This window comes from Hyaena hyaena, unplaced genomic scaffold (genome assembly GCF_003009895.1).
Source record: "Hyaena hyaena isolate Hyena2069 unplaced genomic scaffold, ASM300989v1 scaffold_335, whole genome shotgun sequence".
NCBI lineage: Eukaryota > Metazoa > Chordata > Mammalia > Carnivora > Hyaenidae > Hyaena > Hyaena hyaena.
In genome coordinates this window covers 187,004-212,778 of record NW_024080968.1, presented here as the reverse complement: position 1 = coordinate 212,778, position 25,775 = coordinate 187,004, and the positions used below count along the sequence as shown (strand labels likewise).

The 25,775-nt window shown below is 52.9% G+C and overlaps 5 protein-coding genes across 8 annotated transcripts; 2 read left to right on the top strand and 3 right to left on the bottom strand.

The window, feature by feature from the left end:
• Positions 1 to 39: 39 nt before the first annotated feature.
• Positions 40 to 6,018, bottom strand: CTSA (cathepsin A). The gene is made up of 15 exons (XM_039249388.1): positions 5,837 to 6,018; positions 5,467 to 5,648; positions 5,204 to 5,315; positions 4,889 to 4,939; positions 4,714 to 4,800; positions 4,325 to 4,480; positions 3,921 to 4,012; positions 3,451 to 3,535; positions 2,766 to 2,857; positions 2,606 to 2,684; positions 2,354 to 2,493; positions 1,583 to 1,658; positions 810 to 899; positions 521 to 625; positions 40 to 281 (listed from the first exon to the last, which is right to left on the bottom strand). The coding sequence occupies exons 1-15, from the start codon at positions 5,888 to 5,890 to the stop codon at positions 198 to 200; spliced, it is 1,485 nt and encodes a 494-aa protein (XP_039105319.1). The 5' UTR covers positions 5,891 to 6,018; the 3' UTR covers positions 40 to 197.
• Positions 6,019 to 6,121: 103 nt separating this feature from the next.
• NEURL2 (neuralized E3 ubiquitin protein ligase 2) lies at positions 6,122 to 8,020 on the top strand. Its single transcript, XM_039249395.1, has 2 exons — positions 6,122 to 7,008; positions 7,776 to 8,020. The coding sequence occupies exons 1-2, from the start codon at positions 6,267 to 6,269 to the stop codon at positions 7,889 to 7,891; spliced, it is 858 nt and encodes a 285-aa protein (XP_039105326.1). The 5' UTR covers positions 6,122 to 6,266; the 3' UTR covers positions 7,892 to 8,020.
• Positions 8,021 to 8,927: 907 nt separating this feature from the next.
• SPATA25 (spermatogenesis associated 25) lies at positions 8,928 to 10,701 on the top strand. Its single transcript, XM_039249396.1, has 2 exons — positions 8,928 to 9,671; positions 10,044 to 10,701. The coding sequence occupies exons 1-2, from the start codon at positions 9,533 to 9,535 to the stop codon at positions 10,673 to 10,675; spliced, it is 771 nt and encodes a 256-aa protein (XP_039105327.1). The 5' UTR covers positions 8,928 to 9,532; the 3' UTR covers positions 10,676 to 10,701.
• Positions 10,702 to 11,331: 630 nt separating this feature from the next.
• Positions 11,332 to 14,354, bottom strand: ZSWIM1 (zinc finger SWIM-type containing 1). 4 transcript variants are annotated; one of them, XM_039249393.1, is made up of 2 exons: positions 14,326 to 14,354; positions 11,332 to 13,349 (listed from the first exon to the last, which is right to left on the bottom strand). In XM_039249393.1, the coding sequence occupies exon 2, from the start codon at positions 13,202 to 13,204 to the stop codon at positions 11,834 to 11,836; it is 1,371 nt and encodes a 456-aa protein (XP_039105324.1). In that variant the 5' UTR covers positions 13,205 to 13,349; positions 14,326 to 14,354; the 3' UTR covers positions 11,332 to 11,833. The 4 variants fall into 4 exon arrangements, with proteins under 4 accessions (XP_039105324.1, XP_039105321.1, XP_039105322.1 ...); XM_039249390.1 differs by having other exon boundaries at positions 14,059 to 14,340; XM_039249391.1 differs by having other exon boundaries at positions 14,124 to 14,340.
• A 1,368-nt stretch (positions 14,355 to 15,722) lies between these two features.
• Positions 15,723 to 25,655, bottom strand: ZSWIM3 (zinc finger SWIM-type containing 3). The gene is made up of 2 exons (XM_039249387.1): positions 25,313 to 25,655; positions 15,723 to 18,129 (listed from the first exon to the last, which is right to left on the bottom strand). Exons 1-2 carry the CDS (start codon positions 25,465 to 25,467, stop codon positions 16,194 to 16,196), a joined length of 2,091 nt encoding a protein of 696 aa, XP_039105318.1. The 5' UTR covers positions 25,468 to 25,655; the 3' UTR covers positions 15,723 to 16,193.
• Between the last annotated feature and the right edge of the window lie 120 nt (positions 25,656 to 25,775).

The following is a 25,775-nucleotide window of genomic DNA, read 5'->3' as shown; positions in this document are numbered from 1 at the left end:
GAAGGCTGTGAAGGAGGCAGGGGTGGGACGGGGGGGGGGGGGGGGGGGGGGGGGGGGGGGGGGGGGGGGGGGAGAGGTTCTGGAGGCAGGGACCTGCCCCACAGGGGCATTTTGCATAAAGGTGGGGCTCCCATTTTGCATAAAGGGGCGGGAAAGAGGGGCTGGATCAGGCCGAAGGGGACTGGTCTCCGAGGTCGTCAGTATGGCTGCTTATTCAGGAAGCGGGAGAACATGGTGAGGGCAGCCTGGGGCTTGTCGGTGGGGACCATGTGTCCAGCGCCCTAGGAGCAAAGCTCTGTGAGATCCCCTTCTTGTGTAAGCCCTGCCCCTCCATCCTGGGTCCCCTCAGCCAGTGACCTTCCTCTTCTCCCAAGCCCTGCATTCTTCCCACGCTGCCCAGAGCACTTGCCCTTACGGGGCCATATGGTAAGCGGGTGTGAAAGGGAGCCAGAAGGAGAGGACGGGTGGGGCCTGCCCCCTCCCCTCCAGCCAGGTAGCCCTCGCCAGCCCCAGGCCCTACCTTGATGGTGAGAAAGGCGATGTGGGAGAACTCCTTCACGAAGCCAGCGATCTGCTCCCCGCTGTCCCCGTAGTCCACTAACCAGGGCCGGCGCTGGACCTCCATCTGCCCCACCGGGAAAGCCTTAGCAGCCTGTGGCCGCCCCTGAATCTTGCTCACGGCTGCCAGCAGGACCTCAGGGGCCCGAACTCTCCCAGGTTTGTCCTCTCTGTCTGCCAGAGCCAAGCGCCAGGCACAGCTGCTCTATGCCTGCACCCGGCCTCACCCCAGAGACAGATCTTGGCCTTACCTTCTGGTTGAGGGAATCCACAAACCACTCATCCCCCATGAAATTGCAGGCCATGTCCACATCTCCGTTATAGAGCAGGATCCGGTATTTCTGGAGCAGAGCAGGGGGGGAAATGGGAGGGTGTGGAATGAGCCCAGGCCCCAGCCCTTCCCTGGTAAAAGCCCTACTCTCTGAGGGAATGCAAGGGGCCTTGCTAAATAGCACAAAGCAGGAAACGCTCCTGTTTTCTGACTGTTTCTTACATGGCCAGTCTTACTAAATGCTTTACCTATGCAAGTAAATACCATTATTAACCCCATTTTACAGGTGGAGAAACCAAGTCTCAAGCTGCGAGAAGCTTGCCCAGGGACACATGGATAGTGGAGGGACGTGCACACAGGCGATCTGACCCTAGAGCTTATGCTCTAACCATTGTGTTGTAGAGAACCTGGTCCTAACCTGGCTCTGTCAGGGTCTCCTAGATGACCTTGGACAAGGCCCTCTCCCACCTGGACCTCCATTTGCTCCTTTGCAACGTGTTCTCACTAGCTCTTCTCCACCTAAAAGCTCCTTGGCTCATGAAGGCTCCAGTAACAGCAGTGTGGGGTGGGGACAGAGCCATGTTCAAATCGTGACCCTGCCAATCACCGGACTTCGTTTCTTGGAGTTTCAGCTCCCTGTGGCCAGAGTGGCACTCTAAAGCGGGCCCCGCCTTGTCCTGCTGCAGGGTCCTGTCCTCAGGGCTCCAGGGCCCTGAGGCTGCTGGCAGAGCTCGCTATGCGGCTCCCACTCACCTGTGTGGTGAGCAGCTTAAGGTACTGGGTCTGCATGCTTTGGTAGAGACGGCGGTACTGGATATTCACCAGGAAGCTGCGGGAGTACGTGCACAGGCCCCAGGGAGAGGGAGAGAAAGAGACAGATCAGACCTCCTCTCCTGCCCTTCCTACCTCCAAGCCCCAGCCTAGGAGGCCCAGTTGGGATTCGGTCCCCTCCTCAGGCGTGTCATCTCTCTAAGACCTACGTGGATGGGGGGAGGTGGAGGGGAGGACGGGCTAGGAGTCAGAGATCCTCAACCCACCCCGGTCCGGAAACGTATACAGGAACATTCAGGGATGGGTTTGCAGCTGGCATTTAGTGTGCAGGAGCCCACCGGTGTGAGAACCACAGCCCGGAACAGCAGTAGGGGTGGGGGCACTGACCAATCGGGATGGACCTGAGTGGCCCCTGCTGTCCCAGGCGGCTCCCTTTGACTCATGTGGGTCACAGGAGATCCCTGCAGCTGAGGACTATGTGGAAGTGGGGGTAGGGGAGAGCGTTTGTCTATTCATGGAACGCCAGGGGAGTAAATCACTATTTGACCAGCCCAGGAGGCCATTTAAGAATGAACTGGCTAAAGATCAATCACTTTAGGGGTTAAACAGCCTGCACAAGACCCTGTCACACCCTGAGTGCCTGGAGGGCCCCCACGAGAAACCCGAGCCAAGGGATTCTGCAGAACCTTTCTGATACCCAGGAGCCCTGAGCGCCTGCCACACCCGGGGCCACGGCTGGCCACAAAGCCTCACTTGCACATGTCCCAGTGGGGAAGCTGCTCAGGGATGTGGAGGGCCTTCCGCACGTAGGGGTTGTTGAGGTAGGTGGAGGCGGCTGTGGTGTTGGTGCAGGGGGGGTCCATGCGTACCCGTTCCCCAGAACGCAGCAGCGCCTGGGGGCACAGACAGAGGTCAGGGTCTTGGCTTCCCCGTGCCCCACCTCCCCCCTCCTCCCCTCCCCGCCCCTCCCGACCCCAGGAGGAAGCCCATGCTCTTCCTGCACACCTGATGCCATGTCCGCTTTAGCGGCAGGCGAGTGAAGATGTTGCCCAAATCATGGAGCACAACAGCGTCCTTCTCATACCTGCAAGCGAAGTAGGGGACAGGTGCCTCAGCCTCCAGATGGGGGCTGCGACGGACCCCCAGGGCACACGGCGGGGCCTACCTTAAGTGGCCAGGCACACCCCCAGCACATGGGGCGTAGAGGTTGTAAATGTTGAGGCCGGAGCTGCTCACGATGCGGGACACTTCCTGCAGCTGCAATGACACACAGAGCCACCGTGCTTCACGGACTCCTGGCCTCCCCCCGATCTCACCAGCCTATCCTAAGATTTGCCGCTCTCCTACTTTACTTCTTGTCGTTACCCTTCTCCCGCTTTTTTCTACAGGTAGGGAAACTGAGGCTCAGCGGAAGAAATCTGTCAGACCTGGGTCCAGAGCCTAGTGCCGCTACTTCCTAGCACTGTGACTTCAGGCGAGTGACTTTAACGTTCTTGGCCTCGGTTTTCTCTTCTGGAAAATGTGGACGATACGATCTCCCTTAAGGGAGGATCTTGAAGATTAAATAATATATGTTGACATAGTTCAGCCCAGTGTCTGGCACAGAGATGCCCAACAAGAGCAAGATCCTTTCCCTCACAGGGTTATAGGATTTGCCTAGAAAGTCACAGGAAGTAGTGGTGTGGTGGGAATCCATCCCTAGACGCGTCCCAGAGAACATCAGATGTCGGAGGAGGCAGGACAGGAAAGCTATAGGGGATGGGGTCAGGGGGTCCCCAAGGAGGGGATATGGTCCTTTTCTCAGGGCCAGGGGTCGCAGGGGTGACCCAGGTTGGGCGGCAGAACCTCACATTGGTCACGCATTCTGGGTCTGTATTGTCGTAGAAGTTACACTTGTTCTGAGAGCAGCAGTGGGTCTGGAGAGAAGACCAGAGCCTGCAGGAGACGCATGAAAGTGTTCAGGCCCAAGGTGGGCCTCCCACCTTCTCCCTCCAACCCCCCCCCCCCCCCCCCCCCCCCCCCCCCCCCCCCCCCGCCGCCACAACACCTGACCCCGGCCAATGAGGAAACAGATCACAGGGGATGGTATGTAGGTTGCGAACCTAGCTGCTCTGGGGCCACACAGCCAGCCCTCCTTAGCCCATTTAAGTTCTGGTCTACTTTCTTTGGCCTTTCAGCACCAGACACTTCTGGCAATCCCAGCCCCTACCTCCTGCTCATAAACCAGGGTAGGGCCTGGGATATCATGTGCCTGGAGGGCACACCTGAGATCTCAAGACTTGCCCCACCCTGGAGATTGCCCAACTCCCCCTTCCAGTACCTGTTCCCAAGAAGGCCATGGTAGTAGGCGAAATAGACCAGGGAGTTGTCATTCTGCTCGTAGGAGGAGAGTCCGTTGCCCACAGCCAGCCCCTGTGAAACACCCAGGGCATTCAGGTCATCTGGAGGCATGGGGGAGCCTCCCCTGACTACACCCAGACCTTCAGCAATCTGGAAGCTGAAATGCAAGGTGGTTTGTGGGGAGGCCACTTGAAGCAAAGAACAGAGCTGGCTGTCTGACAGGTGAGCTTCCTGTTGTGGGAGGCACATGAGCAGACACAGGCCACCCAGTGGCAAGCATGTTATAAAGGGGACCAGGTTGGACTGAGCAAATGGCCTCTTTGACTTTGCCAACCACGAGGCCATGACAAGCTGCGTCTCTTCGCTCCTGCAGCGGCCCTGTACCTGCAGGTTCATGCTGGGATCCTGCATGACCAGCACTGCCAGCGTGGGGATGTAAATGCCGGCATAGCTCTCTCCGGTCAGGAAAAGCTCATTGTCCTTGTACTCCGGGAAGAGGCGGAAGAAATCCTTAAGGGCCTCAAAATTACTCTGGGCGACCTAGGGAAAAGAGAAGGAGAGAATCAAAAGGCTTTGGCATTTGAGCTGGAAAGACTCTGCGATAATGGCAACCACCCCCTTGGAGCAAGAGGAAGTGGCTTGGCCAAGACCACACATAGCATGTGATAGAGCCAAAATCCGGACTCCAAGGCCACCACGCTCTTGCCCTCCCGGGTCTTGCTACCTTTAGAGAACCAGGGAGGCTGGGGCACATGGGCAGGTACTGGACTCACCTCGGTGTCATTGGTTGCATAAGACTTGTCATCAGAGTAGGAGAAGCCCACCCCAGCTGGGGACTCAAGATACAATACATTGGCAATCTAGAGAGGAGGAGGAAACGAAATGAAGAAGAATCCCTGACCCATCCAAGGGCTCAGACACCCCCACAGGCCCCCGGTCCAGCTATACCAGGTTCCAGGAATAGGGGTTGTACTCCAGGGTGGCACCATCTGGCTGCACCTGAGGAGGAAAGAGATGGCTAAGTCCCAAGGGCTAACCGGATGCAAGGGAAGGGCTACCGTGCAGGGCACTTCACATTTGGGCAAAACCCCTGAAAGGTACAGACAGTCAAGCCAATGGTACAGATGAGGAAACCCAGGTTCAGGAAAGGGGCGCCCTTAGGGAAATCAAATCCTCCGAGTCCTGTTCGCCCTCCTCGGCGGCCCTTTCCTTTAGGAATGTTTCCCCTCCTGGTTAGGGGACAGAGAGTGGCTTTCCACTCACCAGGAAGGGGCCGTGCTCCGTGAGGAAGCCGTCTAAGGAGCTGCAGCCGGGCCCTCCGTTGAGCCAAAGCACCACAGGGCTGCTCTTGGGATCCTTCTGGGATTCCACAAACCTGGGAGGGGAGGCAGAGCAGGGTGGGCGCAGGCGGAGAGGCCCCTCCCGGCGCTCCCTGCTCCTAGGCTCCCTTGGGGGGGGGTCTTCGGACCCTCCCCCACCCCGCGCCCCGTCACCTCCCCGCCCGGGACTGGGTGGGGGGCCCAGACCAGTAGTGGAGGTGCTTGGAGCCGGAGCCGCGGAGGTAGCCGGAGTACTGGCGGAAAGCTGGCTGCTTGGCCAGCCCGGGCAGGCACTGGATCTCGTCCGCCTCCGGCGCTGCCTGGCCCGGGGGTGCCCAGGGCAGCAGCAGCAGCAGCAGCCACAGCGGCGACAGCGCGGCTCGGACCATCTGCGGGAGGAAGTGGGGCCGACTGTTTCCGAGTTCCCTCGCTCCTCTTCGCTCCACTGCGATCGCTCCACTGAGGAGGTGGCGCCGCGGCGGCGTGAGGAGCCCCCCTGCCCCCGGCCCGGCCCCAGGGCCCACCCGCCGCGCCGCCCAGGACTGCGGGTCCTCTCCAGCCTCGGGAGCGGCCTCACCTCGGCTCCCCTGCGTCCTTGTTCTCCAGGAGGGGCTCGGCCTCGGGAAGTCATGTGGAGCCCGAGTCACATGGGTGCCGGCGTCACGTGACAGGCTTCCTCTGGCGCCTCTCAGGTCTCCGGGGACCCTGGGGACGCTGGCGGAGGCGGCCGGCGCTGGGTCGGAGTCCGCGTGCTTCTCAGGTTGTGTCGCGGGTGCCAGCCATCGGATGATCCTAATGTAGGCGGCCAGGATCCCCCGGCCTCCCGGGGGCCCCGGTCCTGACGCGATGGCTGAGCGAGCGGCGCTAGGACCCCCGGGCAGAGCCTCCGGGAAGGGAGTGGGGGGTGGGGTGGGAGGGATACCTTACATGGTGCCCCCGCGGTCACTCTCTGAGCTCGCAGCCCAAAATAGCCCCCAGCGCCCGCTGGCCTGTCTCACGGCTGGGAGATGGCTGCTGTCTCCGAGCCCGTGGACTTGGGTGCGCCCTGGAGACCAGCGCGTCCCGAGCCCCCTCCTACCCGCTTCCACCCGGTGCATGGTGCCAACATCCGCGTGGACCCCTCCGGGACACGGGCCACACGCGTGGAGAGTTTCGCTCACGGCCTGTGCTTCAGTCGCGAGCCGCTGGCCCCGGGCCAGGTATTCTTGGTCGAGATCGAGGAGAAAGAACTGGGCTGGTGCGGACACCTGCGCCTCGGCCTGACTGCGCTAGACCCCGCCTCTCTGGCCGCGGTGCCCGAGTTTTCGCTGCCCGACCTGGTGAGCCTCGGCCACACCTGGGTCTTTGCCATCACGCGTCATCACAACCGCGTGCCCCGGGAGGACCGCCCAGAGGCAGAGGCACCAGTCCCCAGCCGCCCCCCAGCCCTCCTGGTGGAACCCTATCTGTGCATTGAGCAGTTTCGTATTCCCCGCGACCGCCTGGTGGGCCGCAGCCGGCCTGGGCTCTACAGCCACCTCTTGGATCAGCTGTATGAGCTGAACGTGCTGCCTCCGACCGCGCGCCGCAGCCGCCTGGGCGTTCTTTTCTGCCCGCGCCCGGACGGCACGGCAGACATGCACATCGTCATCAACGGCGAGGACATGGGCCCCAGCGCCCGGGGGCTGCCAGCCGCCCAGCCCCTCTACGCGGTGGTGGACGTGTTTGCCTCCACCAAGAGCGTGCGCCTGGTCCAGCTCGAGTATGGCTGTAGGTATCCCTCCCCCTGGGCAGCGACCTCTCCTGGCCCGGCGTGGGGACGGGAACTTGCCAGGACTCCCAAGCTAGCTAGCAAGGCTTTGTCCAGCATTCCTTTCGAAGTTGGGGGATCTAATTTCCAATTATGCCTCTGCTTGTGATCTTGGACAAGTCACTCCCTGGCGCTGGGTCTCAGGTTAGCCATCTCAGTTGTGATGGACTAGGAATGCTGGCTTTGCCAGTATTTTCTGCATTAACCTAGAATCCCTAGGGCAGGAATCCTAAACTGACTTTACACCCAGGCTGCTTTGGAAATCGTGTGCTCTTTTATTAGACAAATGCTCCTCAATTTGGGCAAACCAGTTTAAAGGCATCGTAGGCCCCGGATTAAGAGCGTTCTAAGCCTGAGGTCTGGTCCTTTATAGCCCTGCTAAGCTCTTTATTTATACCTGTGATCATTTTACGAATTCACTGAACTAGAACCCACTGTGTGTCAGGCCTGTGCTGGAGGCTGGGTGAGCATAGGTGAATCGAGCATGGAGTACAGGGGCACTACGTGTATCCCCAGAGGCTCTAAGGAAGGTTAAAATAGAAACAGGGCTGCAGCAATGTCAAAGTTTTGAAAGAGGTGCTTATCTCGACCATGTGAACAGCCCCATGACTCAGGCTGGGCCTGAGCAGAGGGGACTTGCCCAAGTTGGCAAAGGGAGAAGCAAGACCTAGACCTTTTAGGTCTCAGCCTCAAGTTCAGTTTGCCTTTGACAGCCTTCTTTCCACAGTGCCATCCCTGCAGACTCTGTGCCGCCTGGTCATCCAGAGGAGTGTGGTGCACCGGCTGGCCATTGATGGGCTCCACCTGCCGAAAGGGCTTAAGGATTTCTGCAAGTATGAGTAAAGGGCTGCAGCCACCCTGGGACAGGGCCCCAGGAGCATGCCCTGGCCCTGGAGCTGTGGCTGGTCTGAAGCTGGCCGTACCGCTGCCAACCAGGCCGGGAAATAAACACAGCGATGCTGACACTGATCATTGGAGGATCTCCTTGTCCTGGAAGCCTGTGAGGGGCACTTTTTAGGATCACTGCGGATCAGCAGGTCAGAGCAAGAGAGAGCATTTTATTTTTTATTTTATTTTTTTTAAGAGAGAGAGGGGCACCTGGGTGGCTTAGTCGGTTAAGCGTCCAACTTTTGCTTAGGTCATGATCTCGCGGTTTGTGGGTTCGAGCCCCGCGTCGGGGTCTGTGCTGACTGCCAGCTCAGAGCCTGGAGCCTGTTTCAGTCTGTGAGTCCCTCTCTCTCTGGCCCTCCCCTGCTTGCGCTGTCTCTCTCTCCTAGAAATAAATAAAACATTAAAAAGAGAGAGAGAGAGAGAGAGAGAACGAACAGGGAAGGGGCAGAGAGGGAGGAAGAGAATCCCAAGCAGGCTCCACAGTCAGCACGGAGCCCGATGCTGGGTTTGAACTCACGAATCATGAAATCATGACTCGAACCAAAATCAAAACCAAGAGTCGGGGGCGCCTAACGGACTGAGCCACCCAGGCACCCCAAGAGAGAGCATTTTAGACATCACCTAGACCAGTGGTGCTTGGCCTCTCTGGGATACCTAGAGAGCTGATACCCTGAACCCCATCTCCAGAGATTCTCATTCCATTTATCAGAGGATTAGGCCTAGACATCATTCTTCTGTAAGAACGGCTTGGAGATTCTTTTTTTTTTTTTTTTTAATGTTTTTTTTATTTATTGCTGACAGAGAGAGAGAGACTGCGTGAGCAGTGGAGGGTCAGAGAGAGAGGGAGATACAGTATCAACAGGCTCCAGGCTCTGAGCTAGCTGGCAGCACAGAGTCCGACACAGGGCTTGAACCCACGAACTGTGAGATCATGACCTGAGCCAAAGTCAGATGCTTAACTGACTGAGCCACCCAGGCGCCCCAAAATGGCTTGGAGATTCTAATGTACAGTCAGAATTGAGAAGCATTCCTCTAAAACAGAGGTCTTGACTTTGGCATATATTATAACCACTTAAAGAACTTTGAAAAATACTGATAACTGGGTCTGACCCTGGGATTCTGATTTAATTAGCCTGGGATGAAGCTGGGCATCAGTGTTTCTAAAAGCTCCCAAGAGAATTTAATGTTAGACCCAGTGTCCCCCAGACCAACGATTTCATTTTGCAGATGGGAAACTGGAGCCCAGAGATGGGAATGTATTCCAAAGTCACACAGCAAATTCCTTCTCTCATACTGCAGAGCACAAAACACTCACCTCCTTTGTTTGTTTCTCTGATCATTCACTTCCATACAAACAAGCTCATTTAATCCTCACAACTCCTGGTGAGGTGGTGGGCAGCCATTACTCCCACTTTAGAGGAGGAGGTCAGGGAAGAAAACTGTCTCAGTGACTCACCTAAGATAGAGGTAAGAACCTAGAATGTCCAGTCCCTAGTCCAGTGCTCTTTTAACCTCATCCCATTGTCATATACAGGTTCTAGAATAAACAGGTCAGTGCTGTGAGGTGGGTTCCAGGTGTACAGGGGAAGGACTATGAAGCGACATTCTAGAATGGTGGAAAGGGTAGGAGAGGAGGCGGGTGACTGTTCCCTCACAAAAGGGGGCTTTGGGGCAGCCATGTCCTATTTCACGTCTCCACAAGCTCATCAAGGTCTTCTGTCTTCCAGCCAAGGTGAGAGGGGGGCTTCCGGAACTAGAGGGGGTGCCACAGCTTCCCCTGAGAACTTGTTTCCTGGCTCTGGGGAGATGGAGGTTCCGCCGGGCATTTTGGGGCTGGCCTTGGAGTCATTCTTTGAAGAAAGCCGTTCCAAAAGTCCTTGCCGCTAGCTACCTGCCTGCTCACTCATTCATTCAACAAACACTCCTCCATTACTTATTCGACGTTGGGGACTAGGGGTGTGGCTATGAGTAAAACACCTAGTTCCCAACCGCCTGACAGCCCTGTTGGGGCTTCTGTTTCCAGTGCTCTGCTCCTATGCCCTGCCCCTCAGGGCCTCCTCAGAGAGACCAAGAATAACATTCCATCTCCTTCCTGTCTCTACAGGTGGGGCTGCCTCTCCGGGCTCATCCCTTGGTCTCTATAGTCCTATAGAGCCAGTGGTGGTGGCCTCAGGTGGACCAGGCCCACTGAGCCAGCAAGCTGAGCAGCTGGTACCTGCTGCCCAGGCCTGGGGCCCGGCCCTGGCAGTGCCGGAAGCCAGGGGCTGCCCTGGGGGGGCTGGCTGGGAGATCCTGCAGCGCAAGGAGTACGGCCGACACAACCACAAACTCCCCCACGTGATGCAGCCGGAGAGCTTGGGCTGGGAGGACGGCTGCTCCCGGGCCGGCGCTCCCCACCTGGGTGGCCCTGGCAGGCCCGGGCCCCTGCTGCTGCGTGGGCTGTCACCGGGGATTTTACGGATGCCCCCTGAGGCCGGGGGGAAGGAGGCTGGCTCCCAGCCTGACATCTGCATCCTTACCCTGGCCATGATGATCGCTGGCATCCCCACCGTGCCAGTCCCAGGCCTGCGGGAAGAGGACCTGATCCGGGCGGCTCAAGCTTTCATGATGGCCCATCCGGAGCCAGAGGGGGCAGGGGAGGGGGCGCGATGGGAGCAGGCCCGTGCCCACACAGCCTCGGGGCAAATGCCCCTAATGAGACCCAGGAGAGGCCAGCCTCCTAGCCCCTGCTTGTAGCTGGATGAAATAGCACCAGACACATAGGGCGGCTTCTCTGTATGGTTTTTGGGCAGACAGGACTGGGGGTGCCTGTGGCAAGGATGGGGATAGGGTGGTCGTTTGAGCCACTCTGACGAACGCAAGTCTTCATCAGGGTCCAGACCCCAGGAAGTTTCTCCAGATACCGCTACGTCAGGAAATAGATCTATTGGAGTAGTTACGATGGAAATTACCTGAGGTAGGGGCCCCGGCCTGGAGTGGAGGCCGCTTTTGTACTGTTTTGGGATTCGATCAAGATTTCTTGTACAAAGTGCTAGGCAATGTGAACGTTCCTCTTGCCTTACATTTCCCAGCCAGCCGAGGGCAGGTGATGGGACCAGAGGCAAGGAAGGGAAATGAGCAGTTATCTGAGCTCCCACTGGGCACGGCCCATCGCGTGCAGGCTCTCCTTTCCTCTTACCAATGCTGTGAGATCTCCATTTTTACAGATGAACAAGATGGAGCCTTTTGAAAGGCAACTTGCCTGAAGTCTCAGAGCTAGTAAAAGGCACAAGTAGGCCTCAGAAATCAGGCAAAGAACCAGGATTTGCATGCAGTGTTAGCAAAGACTCCAGTCTTCTTTCCACGATATTTGCTCTGCTACCTTCTAGAAGACAAAAAAACTAGACAAGTGCTGGAATAGGCAACATCTGACTTTAATGACTTCTGGGTGGGGGGAGGGGGACAAAGGCTGGATCCACCTTCTGTGTGGGTCAGGCGTGTCATCTAATGACTGGGGAAGCTGTTACCAAGCCCCTGCCCTTGATCTCCACTCAGTGTCTCATTCTAGAGCAGGGGGTCACCTGTTTTTGTAAGGCCCTGGAGTGAAGAATGGTTTTTAACCTTTGGAAAAGGCTGTCAACACAAAACCAAACCAAGAATATACAACAGAGACTGTGGCCAGCAAAGTCTAAAATATTTACTGCTAGGCCCTTTACAGAAAAGGTTTGCTGACTGCTGTCTGAGGGAACTAGACACATTTTCGGTAGCAGCCTGCAGTAGGCTAGAAGGGTCTTGTCCTTTCCTGGAGGGAGGGCCCACCGAAGTACAACAGTGTGAGTGCAGGTGGGTTGTGTGTGTGTAGGGCTGGGCGTGAGTGTGTACGTGTGTGCGAGCATCCCTGGGCACCGGGGGTAATCAGAGTTGGACCTGCTCATAAGGGCCGATCCAGTTGTCGGCCAGTTCCCGCAGGGTGCTGTACCTCCGCTCGAACTCCTCCTGGCTGCAGTGCTGCAAGAGCTGACTCACCTCCTCAGTGAGGAGCGCCACGGCCAAGTGCTTGTCCAGCGTCTCACTCCACTTGCTGCCCAGGATGTTGTCTAGACTGGCGGCACAGCCCGCTGTCCACTGAGCCGGCAGCATGTCGGGCTGGAGCACCTGATGGCGGGCGCTGAGCAGGGCCAGGATGTGGCGGCAGGGCAGGTTGAAGGCCTGGTTAAAGTAGCAGCTGCAGCTGGCAGGGGGCTGGGGCTGCACCCTATGGGTGTCCTCCAGGATCTGAATGTTCACCTTTTCTGAGCCGGAGCCAATGAGGTGCACGGATTTCTGGACCACAGCAAGCTCACCCAGACAGAGCTGGGCCGCTGGCCCCGTGCAGATGGCATTGAGGGAGTGCTGGATGCGGGCTTCTACCAACTGCTCCACTCTGGGGCTTTCGGGGCTGCCGTCTAAGGGGACGTGACTGTTCTGGGGACTCGGGCCCAGGCTGAAGCTGGCCTTGTCTCCAGAGTTCTGCTGCACGTACCGGAGCAGCAAGGTCATGCCTTGCTCCACACACGGGGTGGTGCCAAAGAACTGGCTGAGGACGCGGGTGGTGACCTCCAGGCCCTGGAAGTAGCGGCTGCTCTCAGCCCGGCTTCTCCAGCGGTGGGCCAGCCAGATGCGGTCATTGAGCAGCCAGTGAGAGTGGAGCTCGGGCAGCTGGGCCGGAGGGATGCAGCTGCTCAGGAGCGTGTACAACTTCCTCAGGTTGCCGGCCGTGGCTGAGCACATGGTGCTCTGCAGGGAAGTGAGGAGCACCCTCTCCATGGGCTGTTCAAGGGACAGCTGGTAGAACTTGCCCTGGAGGAACTTACAGATGTGGAAGGCTGAGAGCAGCACCTCGGCTGCGGGGAACTCCATAGCCAGGGTGGGCAGGGGGAGGAAGTGGGGATCCACCAGGATGGTACACACTCTCTCCCATGCTGGGTTAAACTTCTTAAACACTTGGAACATCTGGGCCAGGCCTTCAGCATCCTCCTTGGCGGGAATGGCAAAGTAGACTGCCCGGGCAAGATGACCCTCCAGCTGCACCCGGGGTCCATCTACCAGGAAGGTGTATAGCACCTTGCCCACTGGGTTATAGGTCCGGTGGATAAATAAGATCTCAGGGAAACAGGCGAAGACACCTTGCATAAAGCAGCTCTGGTAGTTGAGGGTATCTAACTGAGCAGTCTTGCTAACCTGATACAGCAGCAGAGGTGGGTTTGGTTCCTCAATCAGGAGTTCATTCAGCATCGTCAGGGCCATGGGGAAGTGGGAGATGTCTAGATGCCAAGGTCAGAATACTTTCTCAGCAAGGCTGCTGTCCAGGAGACTCTCAGGATTTCAAGCTCCAACTAAACTGGAGCCTGAGGCTGGACCGTAGTTCCCAGATCTTGTTCCAAAGATGGGCCTATGGAGAGGAACACAAGTTTAAGGCAATAGTAGGGCCTTGGCTCTTCAATTATTTATCCAGACAATATAGCTTACTATGTAAATACTGCTTATTATTATGACAGTATTGCTTGCTGTTCTGGGGGAGACATACAATAAACATGTAAACAAATAAAGATATAACAAATAATGGAGGTTACAAAGACCACAAAACTGGGAAACAGGTAGAGAGTAAGGTGTGGGGGAGGAAGGGACACTTTAGCTAAGGTGGCCAGGGAAGCTCTCTCTGGGTGGGGAGAGAGGATGACATTGGAGTTGAGACCAACTGGTAAACGCCATGGAGTCAGTTCCAAGAGATTTAAATGGGCGTGAAGGCTGGAGCTGCAATATGGTCTTTTTTTTTCTTAAATAACATTTTAAATATTTGTTTAGTACTTTATATTTGCAAATTACTGCCGGCATCCACTCTCCCATTTGGTCCTGGTTTATACAAGAGAACTGACTGCCCCCAAAATTGTATGATTCTGGGCAAGTCAGTGACTCTGAGCCTCAACCCCTGCAACTACGAACAGGGGCGGTCAAATGTGCATGGCTTCTCCTGCCTCTCCATAAATCCTTCTATTAATAATTGTAGTACTCTGTTAAAATGTTTCCTCTATTTGGCCCCATTCTGCAGATGAGAAACTGAGGTTTCTTATCTGAGAAAAGAGGTTAAGTGACTTGCCCACCATCACTCTGTAAGTAGCCGCAAGCTGAATCTTTGGCTTCGGATCCTGACTGCTTTCCACAGTACCTGAGGTCCAAACACCAGAGAGGGGACGCAGCCTCTGACCTCTCACCTCTAACCCGGGTGAGGATGTAGATGTCTGACGTTCCCACTCGGAGTCCGGCCGGAGCCAGAAGGGAAGTCAACCTTCCACCCCTTTCGGGGCTGGGTCAAGGCCGACCGCGGTCATCAATTGCCTCACACCTCTACCCCTTCGGAAACCACTCACCCACTGCCTGGCTCCGTCGCCATTTCTCCCTATTTGACCCTGCCTGACTCTGACTGACCTCTAGGCTCACCAACCGCGGCGCCAGCTTCGCCGTGACTCGGTCCAATGGCCGGAAGAGCCCGCGTTCGATCTTTGGGGCATAGACCAATCGTAGCCCGGCGATTTGTGGGCGGGTGCTGTTCCTAGGGTTACGAGGGGCTCGTCTGACGGTGACCAATAAAAGCCCGAGGATACTAGCATTCAGGCAAGGCGAAGCCCTGAGGCTGGAACTCCAGAGCCGCGTGTCTGGGGAGAAGTCTCTGGAAGTGCATGTTACTATGGAAACTCCTCAGAGGCCGCAAATGAAAAGAAAAATAAATTGCAGTGCTTTATGGATTTTTTTTTTCTTTTCTTGTCAAATTCCAAAGCCCCAGAGGGGTAGGAAATTGTGCCTATGTACTGTGACTCCTGCCTAATGGGGAGATGGATGCCCAGGTCTCAAATTCTGCCTTCTCCATTAGGCGTCAGGGACCCAACCCCTAGAGGAGAGGAAATCCAGATCTCCTTGGGAGGGCTGAATATTGGTGTTGCCCAGCCCCACACGCTCCAGTGTTTTGCAGAAGAAAGAGATCCAGAACGGTGCCGTGACTTAAGGTCCTGGTGCAAGAGGCAAGACTGACGGCTATCTTTGACCTCTTTGACTTCGGTTCCCCTGAAGATGGTATCTTGAAAAGCTGGGTAGCTCCCAGCTTTAGGTGGTTAAGAGTATCAACTAGCATCAACAACAAAAATCCATGCTGGTGCTTAAAACTGGAACAGGGGTGCCTGGGTAGCTCAGTCAGTTAAGCTCCGACTCTTGATTTCTGCTGGGGTCATGATCTCACGGTTTCTAAGATCAAGCCCTGCCTGGGACTGCGCTGGGAGCCAGGAACCTGCTTAGGATTTTCTCCTCCCGACTTCCCCTCCCCCCCATCCCTGCTCGCTCGCTCTCTCTTAAAATAAATAACTACACTTCAAAGAAAAAAAACTGGAAGGAAATGTTCTGTTTGTATAAATCTAGAGGGTAAATTGGGATTAGAACAGGCCAACACTTATTTTTACAGATGAGAAACCTGGGGTCAAAGTAATCAGAAACCTGCCCACAGTCCACCAGCGAGTGCAGGCTGTGGCGTCTAGGGTTCAGGTCCCCCCACCCCACCCACCACCTCCCTGCCTCCTCTATTTGGCCTCCTCCTGCTAGAATTCTAGGCAGCCTGAAATCAGTGTTGACCGCTTGGTTGGTAGGAAGGGGATAAAGCCAGTGGTGGACTCCTAAGTCTTTGAATTTAAGGCATCAGATTCTGTTTGGCTTTACAGCCCCCATTCGATTCCTTACCTGTTCAACCAGCACACGTTTCCCCTGCTTATTGATTTTTATTAAAAAAAACCTTTATTTAATATGAATAAAAATAAGTACAAATAACAGATTCTTTGTGAAGAGCAGCAATAGCCAAGGATCACCCTCCATCCCTTTGTCCCTGAAAACAGCTCCTTTTACCAGATATATTTAGTTGGGCCCTATCCTGGGGCAGAAGTTCATCTCTCTGACAGAAGTAAGATCTGATCTCAGGAGTCAGGGCAGAAAGAGGGGTGACCTTTCAGCACGGAGATAACTTTGGCCTTGACAACTAACGAGGCTCCCAAGGAATGACAAAGGTAGGGCAGAAACGGGATGGATTCAAAGGACTGTCACACAGTGGGGTTCCTCTTCTCCCTGTTGTTAACAATCTCCCTAGTCCTACCTAGGAAGACATTGGTTAAAATGCTGACCCCTAGCATGTCCTGCCAGCTTTGAGTTCTCCGAATTCCAAGCAGAGGGGCCTGTGGTCCAATGCGCCAGCGCAAGTGCCTTAATCATGGACTGTGGCTCCAGCAAGAGGGAGCCCCTCCCCTTCCTCCTGCTTTCCCCAGAGGAAAGGGAGGCGGCCCACATCCTTGAAGTCCTCGGGCTGCTGGCTGGGGTCAGGCGGCTGGCAGGGGTCGGCCCAGATGTCCACAATCTTGCGCAGGGTGGAGCAGCGCTCCTCTAGTTCTGGCCCCTCACTCTGCATTAGCAGGTTTGCGAGCTCCCTGCTAAGGTCCTGAATCCTGTCACTCCGTCCTTGCTCCCCAGGCTGGCCTGTGTTCGGGACCACAACAGGGTCCCGGAGCTCCCCTTTGGGCCCGAGGAGGTGCTGGTACCTCTTCTGCCACCGGCGGCACACCATGGCTTCACCCACGGGCTTTTGGCTGGTGTGCAGCAGGGCCAAGATGTGGCGGCAGGGCAGGCGGTACCACTGCTGGAAGGAACAGCTGCAGCTGCAGCCGTCTTTGCTAACCTGGTGAGAATCCTCTAGCAGCTGAATGTCCACAGAGGAGCCAGCCATGTCCACCAGGTGGGTGGAGTTCTGTACCACCTCCCACTCATTATGGCACAACTTATAGGCCAGGTCGGAGCCACTCCCGTGCAAGGTGTCTAGCATGCCCCCCGGGGAGTTCTGCACCTGTGGCGGCTGCTGCAAAGGCCCCCGCTGTGGCTCTGGCTTTGTCTCTTCCACAGGGAGCCTGGTGAGGCTCCCCCCACGGACTCCAAATGCCTTCTTTGACTTTGGTGGCATGTTGGCCGGCCGGGCTCTTTTTAACCTGGGAGGAGCCGTGGGCAAGTTTTTCAAGCCTTTGGTATTAAAGAAGTCCATATAATCCACAAAGCGAAGGATGCAGTCCAGCAGAGACTGCTGTTCCCGAAAGAGGCTGGACACCTTGCTGGTGACAACGTCTAGGCTGTCCATGTAGGTGTTACACGCGTGCAGGCCTTTCCTAACGTGCATGTACCACAGCAGCTCACAGGAGAACCAGTGAGCCTGCAGAAAGCTGAAGAGCTCCTTATCCAGTAGGGCCTGGGACATGTGACAGAGATTTTGCAGGCTGGCGTCAGAAGTGACAAACACAGCCTCCCGCAGGGCTTCCTTCATGAGCCTTTTAAAGGACGGATTTGCTGAACTACGCTGCAGCTTCTTCTCCAAGAGCCGGGTGGTGTGGTAGATGGACAGGAGGATGCGGGCAGCAGGGAAGATCTCCTGCAGGATGGCTCGATGAGGAAAGGACGGGTCCACAAAGACCACCTTGACCTTGGGCCAGTCTGAGTTGAACTCTGTGAAGATACTCAGCATCTTGGCCACGGAGGCAGCGGTCTCGGCCTTGAGCACAGCAAAGTGTACCACTCGCCCCTCTCGTTCCTTGTTCTCCACCAAGAAAGCATAGAGGATGTGGCCCTGGGCGTTCTCCACCCGGTGTAGCAAGAGATTCTCTGGGAAGCGGAGGAACAGATCGCTCATCTTGCTGCTCTGGAAGCTGAGCCGGTCCAGGTCTTGGCTGTTGCCCACGCTGAGAGAGGCCATGGAACCCTCATCCACCTTAAGAAAGTTTTTCATCACTTTTGCTATCTTGGCAAGGTCAGAAGGAGTGATGCCTTCCTGCTCTGGCTTTGAAGGTGCTTGGGCCTTATCTAAGCAAAATGATGGTTCAACGGGGGACTTCTTGGCTAGGTCAAGGCCTTTCTTGATCGCAGGCGGCTCAGGCTGGGCTTTCTGCAGGCACATTGTCTTTTGAGGTTTGCCAGCAGTGTCTCCTCTAGGTCCTGCAGTTTTGGAATCAACATGGACATGCTGGGTGTTGAGTTCACTAATAAAGAGTCTATCCAGTTTCTCATTGTACCGTAGGAGCAAGTATGCTGGGCACATGTCTGCCTCTGATGTTCTCTTCCTGTTCGACTGGGTCCGAATACAGACAAATTTCACCTGCATGTATCTAGGGAAGGTAGATGTGACAGTGAGAAAGGTACTGCCCACCCCTTTGCCTGTAAGACAAGACCCCATAGGGATTTACAGTGCCCGATGGGTTTCCTGGAGACCACGAGGTAGTGAAGGACATAGGGAAGGAAGACGGACATTCATGCTCTAATCCCAAAGTGTTCAGCTCTTGTCAAGACCCCATCCAACTAACACTGCATCCATTCTCACGTACAGTAGTTCAAAGCCCCACTCTTTGCATTCACTCTCTGTGGCCCATCTGCACCTCCCAGTGATTCAGTGGCAAGACGGGAGGGAAAATAGACAACAGGCAGCAGCAGAAGGCCTGCTGATTACATGCTGTTTAAAATGTTGCCTCCGGGGGCACCTGGGTGGCTCAGTCAGTTAAGCATCTGACTCTTGATTTTGGCTCAGGTCATGATCATGAGGTTGGGGAGTCTGAACCCAGCTTTGGGCTCTGTGTTGACAGTGAGGAGCCTGCTTGGGTTTCTCTCTCTCCCTCTCTCTCTCTCTGCCCCTCCCCTGCTCCCGTTCTCCCCTACCCCTCTGGCTCTCTCTCTCAAAATAAATAACAAGTGGTCCTCTCTCAGAGAAAGATCTTTATTTAACTTTCATCTAAAGAAAAATATCCAAATCCTAAGAGAGTTTGAGAACCCCTGGGCTAGATGATCTTCAGGTCCCTACCAGCTGTGCCATTCTAGGTTCAAAGTGAGGATTCAAAGGAGAAGGGTATATAAAGTGAATATCTGCCTTTTTCCTCTTCCTATCCCCATTCAACCCATGCTTCAAGGTCGAATCAGAAAGCCTTTGTGGATGTTTTCAACCCACAGTAACAGCTCCTTTCTCTGAATTCATAGGATTTATTTAACATAAAAGGTTCAAAAGCTTCTCTGGGTGGCAGTATACCTAGTGGTTAAACAGTGGAGATGCTGGAGGCTGACTGCCTGGATATTAATCAGGGCTCTAGCACTCAGAAGCTCCTTGAACTTGTGCGAGACACTTTTCACTTCTCTGTGAGCGATCATAAAATGAGACTATTTTATAAGATTGTTATGAAGATTAAATAAGGCACAGGCACAATATTTAGCCCAGAGCCTAGCTAATGCCTTGTGACACTCTATTGGGTGTTTATAAAGTACCTTTACAACTGGATGGGACTGGGGTGTGCCTGGGTGGCTCAGTTGGTTAAGCATTCAACTTTGGCTGGATCATGATCTCATGGTTCATGGGTTTGAGTCCCATGTCGGGCTCTGCACCGACAGTTCAAAGTCTGGGGCCTGCTTTGGATTCTTTGTCTCCCTCTCTCTTTGCCTCTCCCCCACTTGTATGCTTGTGCATGTGCACTCTCTCTAAAAAATAAATAGACTTATGGGGCACCTGGGTGGCTCAGTTGGTTAAGCATCTGACTTTGGCTCAGGTCATGATCTCACGGTTCGTGGGTTCGAGCCCCGCATCGGGCTCTGTGCTGACAGCCAGCTCAGAGCCTAGAGCCTGTTTCAGATTCTGTGTCTCCCTCTCTCTCTGACCCTCCCCTGCTCACGCTGTCTCTCTCTCTCTCAGAAATAAATAAAAAAACATTTTAAAAAAAGTAAATAAACAGACTTAAAAAAACAAAACAAAACTGGATGGGGCTGTCATGAAGTGGCAAGACTGAGTTATTTCTCAGTGTATTCCAAGCCCCTGACACAATGTTATTCCTTCAGCAGATGCTTATCAAAGATGTATTAGATGAATGACTCAGAGATCATGGGTGGGACAGGTTAAAACCCTGCCTCCCAACTCTTTTCCAGAAACTCTAATCCGGCTGGTCCTGTAGGCTGGTCCTGTCTACCCAACCTGTGGTGTAAGCTTAGAAAAGCAGGATACATTAGGCCTGCAATAACAGGGCGGAGTGGCCCAGGGCCGAAAATGGCTGCACTTGTTGCGTGCACAGTGCTCGGGCGGCAACACCATCCCTAGCTTAGGGCCAGGAAGGGGCTGGGGCAGTCCAGTAGTCCGGCAAGGCTAGTCAGGGGGGACCGAAGCGGGGCCTCTGTCTATCTTTCCAGCCTCCTTTTCCACCCCCTCACCGTCTTATTTTTTGGGCCTTAGAAAGACACTCTATAGCTTCCTAGATTCACTGTGCTAGGCCTCACTTCTCTGCCTTTGCTCGTGTTTGTCTCTCTCTGGAATACCCTTCCCACCTGCCTTTATCTCAATACCATCATCTCTTCTAGGAAGGCTTCCCCAAGCCCACAAATTGGACCCTGCCCTTTTGCTGGCTCCACATCTTTGCATAGCCCTAGTTCATCAAATTAGATTGACTTTACGTCCCTTCAGTACATGTTAGGCTAGTCAAAAAAAAAAAAAAAAAAAAAAAAAGAAGAAGATACTGGAGAACGCCAGCCATGAAGCTTTTTCAAACCTTTCCTGGTTCCATTAATGACTACCTATGCCTCCCAGGGTGCAAACCTTGGCATTCTTTTTAATTCCTCCTTCTCAGCGTCTATATCCAATATGTTAACAAGTCTTTTACATTCTTTCCTACCAGTACTACATATATAAAGGTATTATATGCCAGGCTATATTAAGGCCCAACAGGCATCACTTTATACTAGGAACAGGGTTCTATTATCCTCATTTTATAGATGGGGAAACAAGCTTAAAAATGTTCTCAGGGATGAAGATCTGGGATTTGAACTAAGCCTGCTTGGCTAGTCTGTGTAGTTAACCCTTATGCTGCCTGTCTGTTTTCAAAATACTTCTCCTTTTTCAAAACACTCATCTTTACCCTTGTCAACTTGACCCAGAACGCACTGTTCAGGTTCAATAACTTCCTTAAAGATCTCTAAACATAATGTCTTTGTTGGCATCGTGTGTTTCAAACAGAACGGGTACTAGGTTGAAGTCTGTTATTTTTTCCCTGCTTCCTTCAATCTTTTTTATCGAGGTATAACGTACATACAGTGAAATATACAAATCTTTGTTAAGAATTCATTGAGCACTGCAGTTATTTTCATCTGTACTTAGTTGTCTAAATTTTTTTTTAAATTTTATTATTGAGAGAGAGAGACACACACAGAGTATGAGTAGGGGAGGGTCAGAGAGAGAGGGAGACACAGAATCTGAAGCAGGCTCCAGGCTCTGAGCTATCAGCACAGAGCCCAATGCGGCGCCCGAACTCTCAGACTGTGAGATCATGATCTGAGCCAATGCGGTGCCCGAACTCTCAGACTGTGAGATCATGATCTGAGCCAAAGTTGACCACTTTAACCAACTGAGCCACCTGGGGGCCCCATTCATTGTCTAAATTAAAGCATCGAGTCCCTTCAAGACAGGAATAAGGTTTCTGAATCTCCTTCCTGAATCTCCCTTTGTGTGTAGATCTAAGAGTGCTCAGCCAGCCTCGCTTCCCATCTACTTTGCAGGTGTCTGTATTCCCTACCAGACAGTCCCACCAGTGTGCTCCCAGTGCCTGCTCCTGCGCCTGGCGCACACCAGATGCTCTAAGCACACATCCCGAATGAACGTTAAATAACTGTATGGCACAGAAAGTTCTCCTTATTAACATGAGAGGTATACTAAAAAGAGACCACTGGAGCTTTCTGACAACTTGGCTTCCAGTCCCAGCACAACTACTTTTACTAACTATGGACAAGTGCTTTGTTTAATTTCAAACATTGACCAAGTCCTGCTACGTACCAAACACCATGCTAATTGCTCAGAGGGCTACACAGACTAATTAGACAGTCTCTACTCCCTAAGTCTAGTGAGCAGACAGAGAATTACATATAGGTGCCAGTAAAGTCAAAATTAAGTTAATGGTTAAAGAGAAGTACAAGCAGTATATTTATAACTGAACAAGCAGTGATTCACTCTGACTATGGGGATTGGTACAGATTAACAAAGGTTTTTGATTAATTTTACATAAGATTTGTGTCCTTGTATGTAAATCGCACCTTGAGCAATACTCAGATTTTTATAGGTGGGGTCAAGCCATTTTAGAACATATAACTTGAGTAGGAACAAGACTCAGAATCCAAAGATCTGAGTTTAAATTCCAGCTCTACCACTTAGGAGCTGTGTGAACTTGGACGAGTCATTTCCATTCCTCTAGCCCTTCAATTTCTAATCTGTAAATATGGAAATACCAACAGTACTGGTCTGTAAAAGTACCTGATCCAAAACCAATCAGAACCACTACAAGTGAATTCATTTAAAAGGTTGTGACTGGATCTGTGGGTTGCCCATAGCCCCCTTCTTCCTTCCCAACAGAAAGCCAACTTAATTTGGGTTGCCATTCCTCCCCCACATAGCTCAATACTTTGGGGCTAGTCTAAGCCAATTAAGGTAAGCTCCTTAAGAATGGGCACCGATACTGGCCCAATTCTGTAAAACAGGATAGGAAATCTGCAGGAAACCGAGGAAGGCTTTTCCATTTGGATGTGACCCCTGCATTTGTGCCACGTGGAGAGCCTTCCTGCAGGCAGAACAGAGATCTGAGGATGGCAGAGTGTTAAGATTCAAAAAGCCAGGGCCATGGAAACAATCACTTCATGGACCCACCTCTGGGCTTCTAAGAAATAAGCCATTTTGAGTCAGAGTTTTCAGTTAATTGCCAAAAATATTCCTCAGAAACAATCTATCATGGTAAATAGCAGGGCGGGGGGAGATTTGAGTGGAACTTTACCTTGAAATAGTAGCCTAAAATTATGAAGTTAATATTATATTCAACAAAATGTAGGTTATAATGGCAGCTACATACTAATTCTTAAAATACCAAAGAATGACTTATACTGTCAACTATTGTTTTTTTTGTTTTTTTCCTGGTGCATTTCCCCCCAAACACTAAGATACTTTATTTCCTGTCTCACTCTTACAACAAGGAAAGGTCAGTTTCACCGAAACATTCCAGGGCTTTATCAGGTTTCCCAAAGGCCGAATTGAATTCTTTGCTATGCAAATCCTTCGCTAGTCCAATTCGTATCACATTATCATCCTTGCTCGTTTTCTTTCTCCACTGTTCACTGGTATCAGGCTGAGGGTGATGTAAGTAAGAAGTTCTCAGTCATTACTTTCAGAGACTTCACGAACTCTTGCTCTTGGGAGGGGTGTAATTTCTGTTTGCAATTAGTTTTATTTCTATTGTATCATCCTGATGTTTACCACATGTATTGATTAGCCAGAAACTGACTGCCAAAGATATTAATGGGACTGGTAGGGACAAGCAGGAAATTATTAAGCAGTGACTAATTTTATAAGTGGCTGGTTTATTAGCAAGACTTTCATATGACATCGCTTTCCTACCCGGCCTTGTGACCATGGATACGTGGAAAATGAAAACTTGGATAACAAGGGCCTAGTTCACAGAATGTAATGAGGATTAAATAAAACAATGCCTGTAAAGTTCTTAGCACAGTATCTCGAATGCAGCCCAAAAAAAATGTTCCAAAAAAGATAGCTTTCAGGGTGGCTGGGTGGCTCAGTCGGCTAAGTGTCCGACTTTGGCTCAGGTCATGATCTCACAGTTCATGGGTTCGAGCCCCCGCGTTGGGCTCTGTACTGACAGCTAGCTCAGAGCCTGGAGCCTGCCTTCAGATTCTGTGTCTCCCTCTCTCTCTGACCCTCCCCTGCTAATGCTGTCTCTCTCTCTCTCTCTCAGAAATAAATAAAACATTTAAAAAAATAAAACATTTTTTTTAATTAAAAAAAAAGATAGCTATTAAACTGAACAGCAGTGGAAAGAGATATGAGATTACCTCCTGGACTGATTGAAGAATTATCATTCCCCCAAAAAGACATAACAAAAACAAAACAAAAAGAGCCATATATAAAAATATGAGAGGGGAAACTGGGCATAAAAGGATAGAATCTCCCAGTTGGTTGGATCTTTTGGTCTTTTAGTGATAAATTCCCACAGCACATGTGATTCTCAAAGTACTGAGTCAAAGTACCACCTTCTACCCTGTGCTGGTTACGCCAGCATTTACTGAGCACTATGTTTCCGCTCTTACGTGCATTTGGTTATTTAATCTTTACCGCATCCACTTCATTTTAGAGGATGAAACTGTCACAGAAATGAAGTCTTGCCCAAAGTCAAGTGGTAAAGCCTGTCTTTCTGACTCCAGAGCGCTCCCTTTTAACCACTGATGGGTTTAGGGCAGGCCACCCCAGAATTTGCTACTCTGCCATGTGGATAATCCTGAGCTGAACACAATCAAGGTTCGACAGACTCAAGATGAGCTTTTCACCTCTCCCTTAACTGCCCACAATAATTTAGATAGGGAGACTCTGCCCATCCAGTACTTTGCGCTTGGCCCACGTGGACGGTGTTCAAATTTGACCTGATGTTCAATTTTTAAAAAGTGGAGAAATTGACTTAATGCCTGGATTTCTGACTTCCCTTGCCCCAAATCCTGGCAATAGGGTATCTCCATTTTCACATAGGGCCATTAGCTGGGGTTGATTAGATAGGGCCTGCTCTCCATTTTGCCCGAGTCCCACTTCTGTGGTCCTGGCTACAAAGGCCACAGTCTACGGTTATTCCATCATTCTTTCTCTTATGGTGAAATTAAAAGTTAAACTTTCTTACACGGGGGCTGTTTCACCCGAGCCCTGAAGACAACTGAGTTGTCAACCCTTATCTTAGCCTCTCCGCCTGTTTTCTCAGCTGCACAATGGGAAAAAGACAGCATTTGTCTATATTTCTCAATTTAGCCCTGCGGGGTAAAGCATGCACTCCACGGAGAAGGATGCCTGGGTCGAGGGGCAGGTTTGAAAAATGGCTGTTAATCTCATCAGACGCTCAGGAACCATTAACAAAACGAATGAATGAATGAACAAACTAACCCACAACTTACCGCGTTAATTGCTTTGTAAAGAGGAAATCACCGCGAAGTCGTGTTTTTTGTTTTGTTTTATCCGTTTGTGAAGACAGTACTTTGAACTAGGGATCCGGCAAGTGCTTAAAAAATGGGACAAATCGCATTATTCCGGGAAAGCTGTCATGGAGTGAATGAGTGGAGGGAAAGCGGTGCCTGTGAAGGGTTTGCTCTTTTCACCAGGCACTGGACAGGGGCTCAGTGCCTGCTGAACGCTAAGACGCCAGGGCCCAACTGCACTCCCTCCGCGTCCAGTCCTCCCACCAGGCGACGGTCGGGCCTCCTCCCCACCCTCCGGCCCCGCCCCCGCCCCGCCCTTACAGGATGTCCTCGCGGATTGAGGTGCCGTGGTTGAGGTTGTGGAAGCGGACGGAGACGCAGTCCCTGAGAATGAAGGAGCACCTGTTCTCCTTTTTGTAGGCGCTGAAGCACTCCTTGAAGTCCTCGTAGGTTTTGAAGCAGCTGCCCAGCTCCATGGCCGCCCGTCAGCCCACACCAGGGGCTGGTCCCAAGACCTGCACCAGGGGTCAGAGGTCACGCTATGAGAGGCTGCAGGCTGGCGTGTGTCCAGGATGCCTTAAGGGTGGGCCCCAACCGAGTGGCCTGTTATGGAGTTCAGGAGGACGCCCTAAGGGCTGAGAGGGGTACCCGGGGGCTGGGGGCGTCTTTGCTCTCTGACAGAGGGGAAATGACACTCAGCCCTTATTACCCAGTCTCGGGTTTCGCCCCCTCGCGGTCACGCCCAATCACACACGGGATGCCCGGACTGGCACTCCTTTTGTCC

Excerpts from the sequence above, each read along its gene's own strand:
- CTSA (XM_039249388.1), bottom strand. The coding sequence starts at position 5,890 with ATGACTTCCCGAGGCCGAGCCCCTCCTGGAGAACAAGGACGCAGGGGA. Across the intron at positions 4,481-4,713 it reads ATGCAACCAATGACACCGAG|GTCGCCCAGAGTAATTTTGA; the intron begins GTGAGTCCAGTA and ends TCTTTTCCCTAG. Across the intron at positions 282-520 it reads TCGCCTTTCTCACCATCAAG|GGCGCTGGACACATGGTCCC; the intron begins GTAGGGCCTGGG and ends CTTTGCTCCTAG.
- NEURL2 (XM_039249395.1), top strand. The coding sequence starts at position 6,267 with ATGGCTGCTGTCTCCGAGCCCGTGGACTTGGGTGCGCCCTGGAGACCA. Across the intron at positions 7,009-7,775 it reads GGTCCAGCTCGAGTATGGCT|TGCCATCCCTGCAGACTCTG; the intron begins GTAGGTATCCCT and ends TTCTTTCCACAG.
- SPATA25 (XM_039249396.1), top strand. The coding sequence starts at position 9,533 with ATGAAGCGACATTCTAGAATGGTGGAAAGGGTAGGAGAGGAGGCGGGT. Across the intron at positions 9,672-10,043 it reads TCTTCTGTCTTCCAGCCAAG|GTGGGGCTGCCTCTCCGGGC; the intron begins GTGAGAGGGGGG and ends CTGTCTCTACAG.
- ZSWIM1 (XM_039249393.1), bottom strand. The coding sequence starts at position 13,204 with ATGGCCCTGACGATGCTGAATGAACTCCTGATTGAGGAACCAAACCCA.
- ZSWIM3 (XM_039249387.1), bottom strand. The coding sequence starts at position 25,467 with ATGGAGCTGGGCAGCTGCTTCAAAACCTACGAGGACTTCAAGGAGTGC. Across the intron at positions 18,130-25,312 it reads TCAATCCGCGAGGACATCCT|ATACATGCAGGTGAAATTTG; the intron begins GTAAGGGCGGGG and ends TACCTTCCCTAG.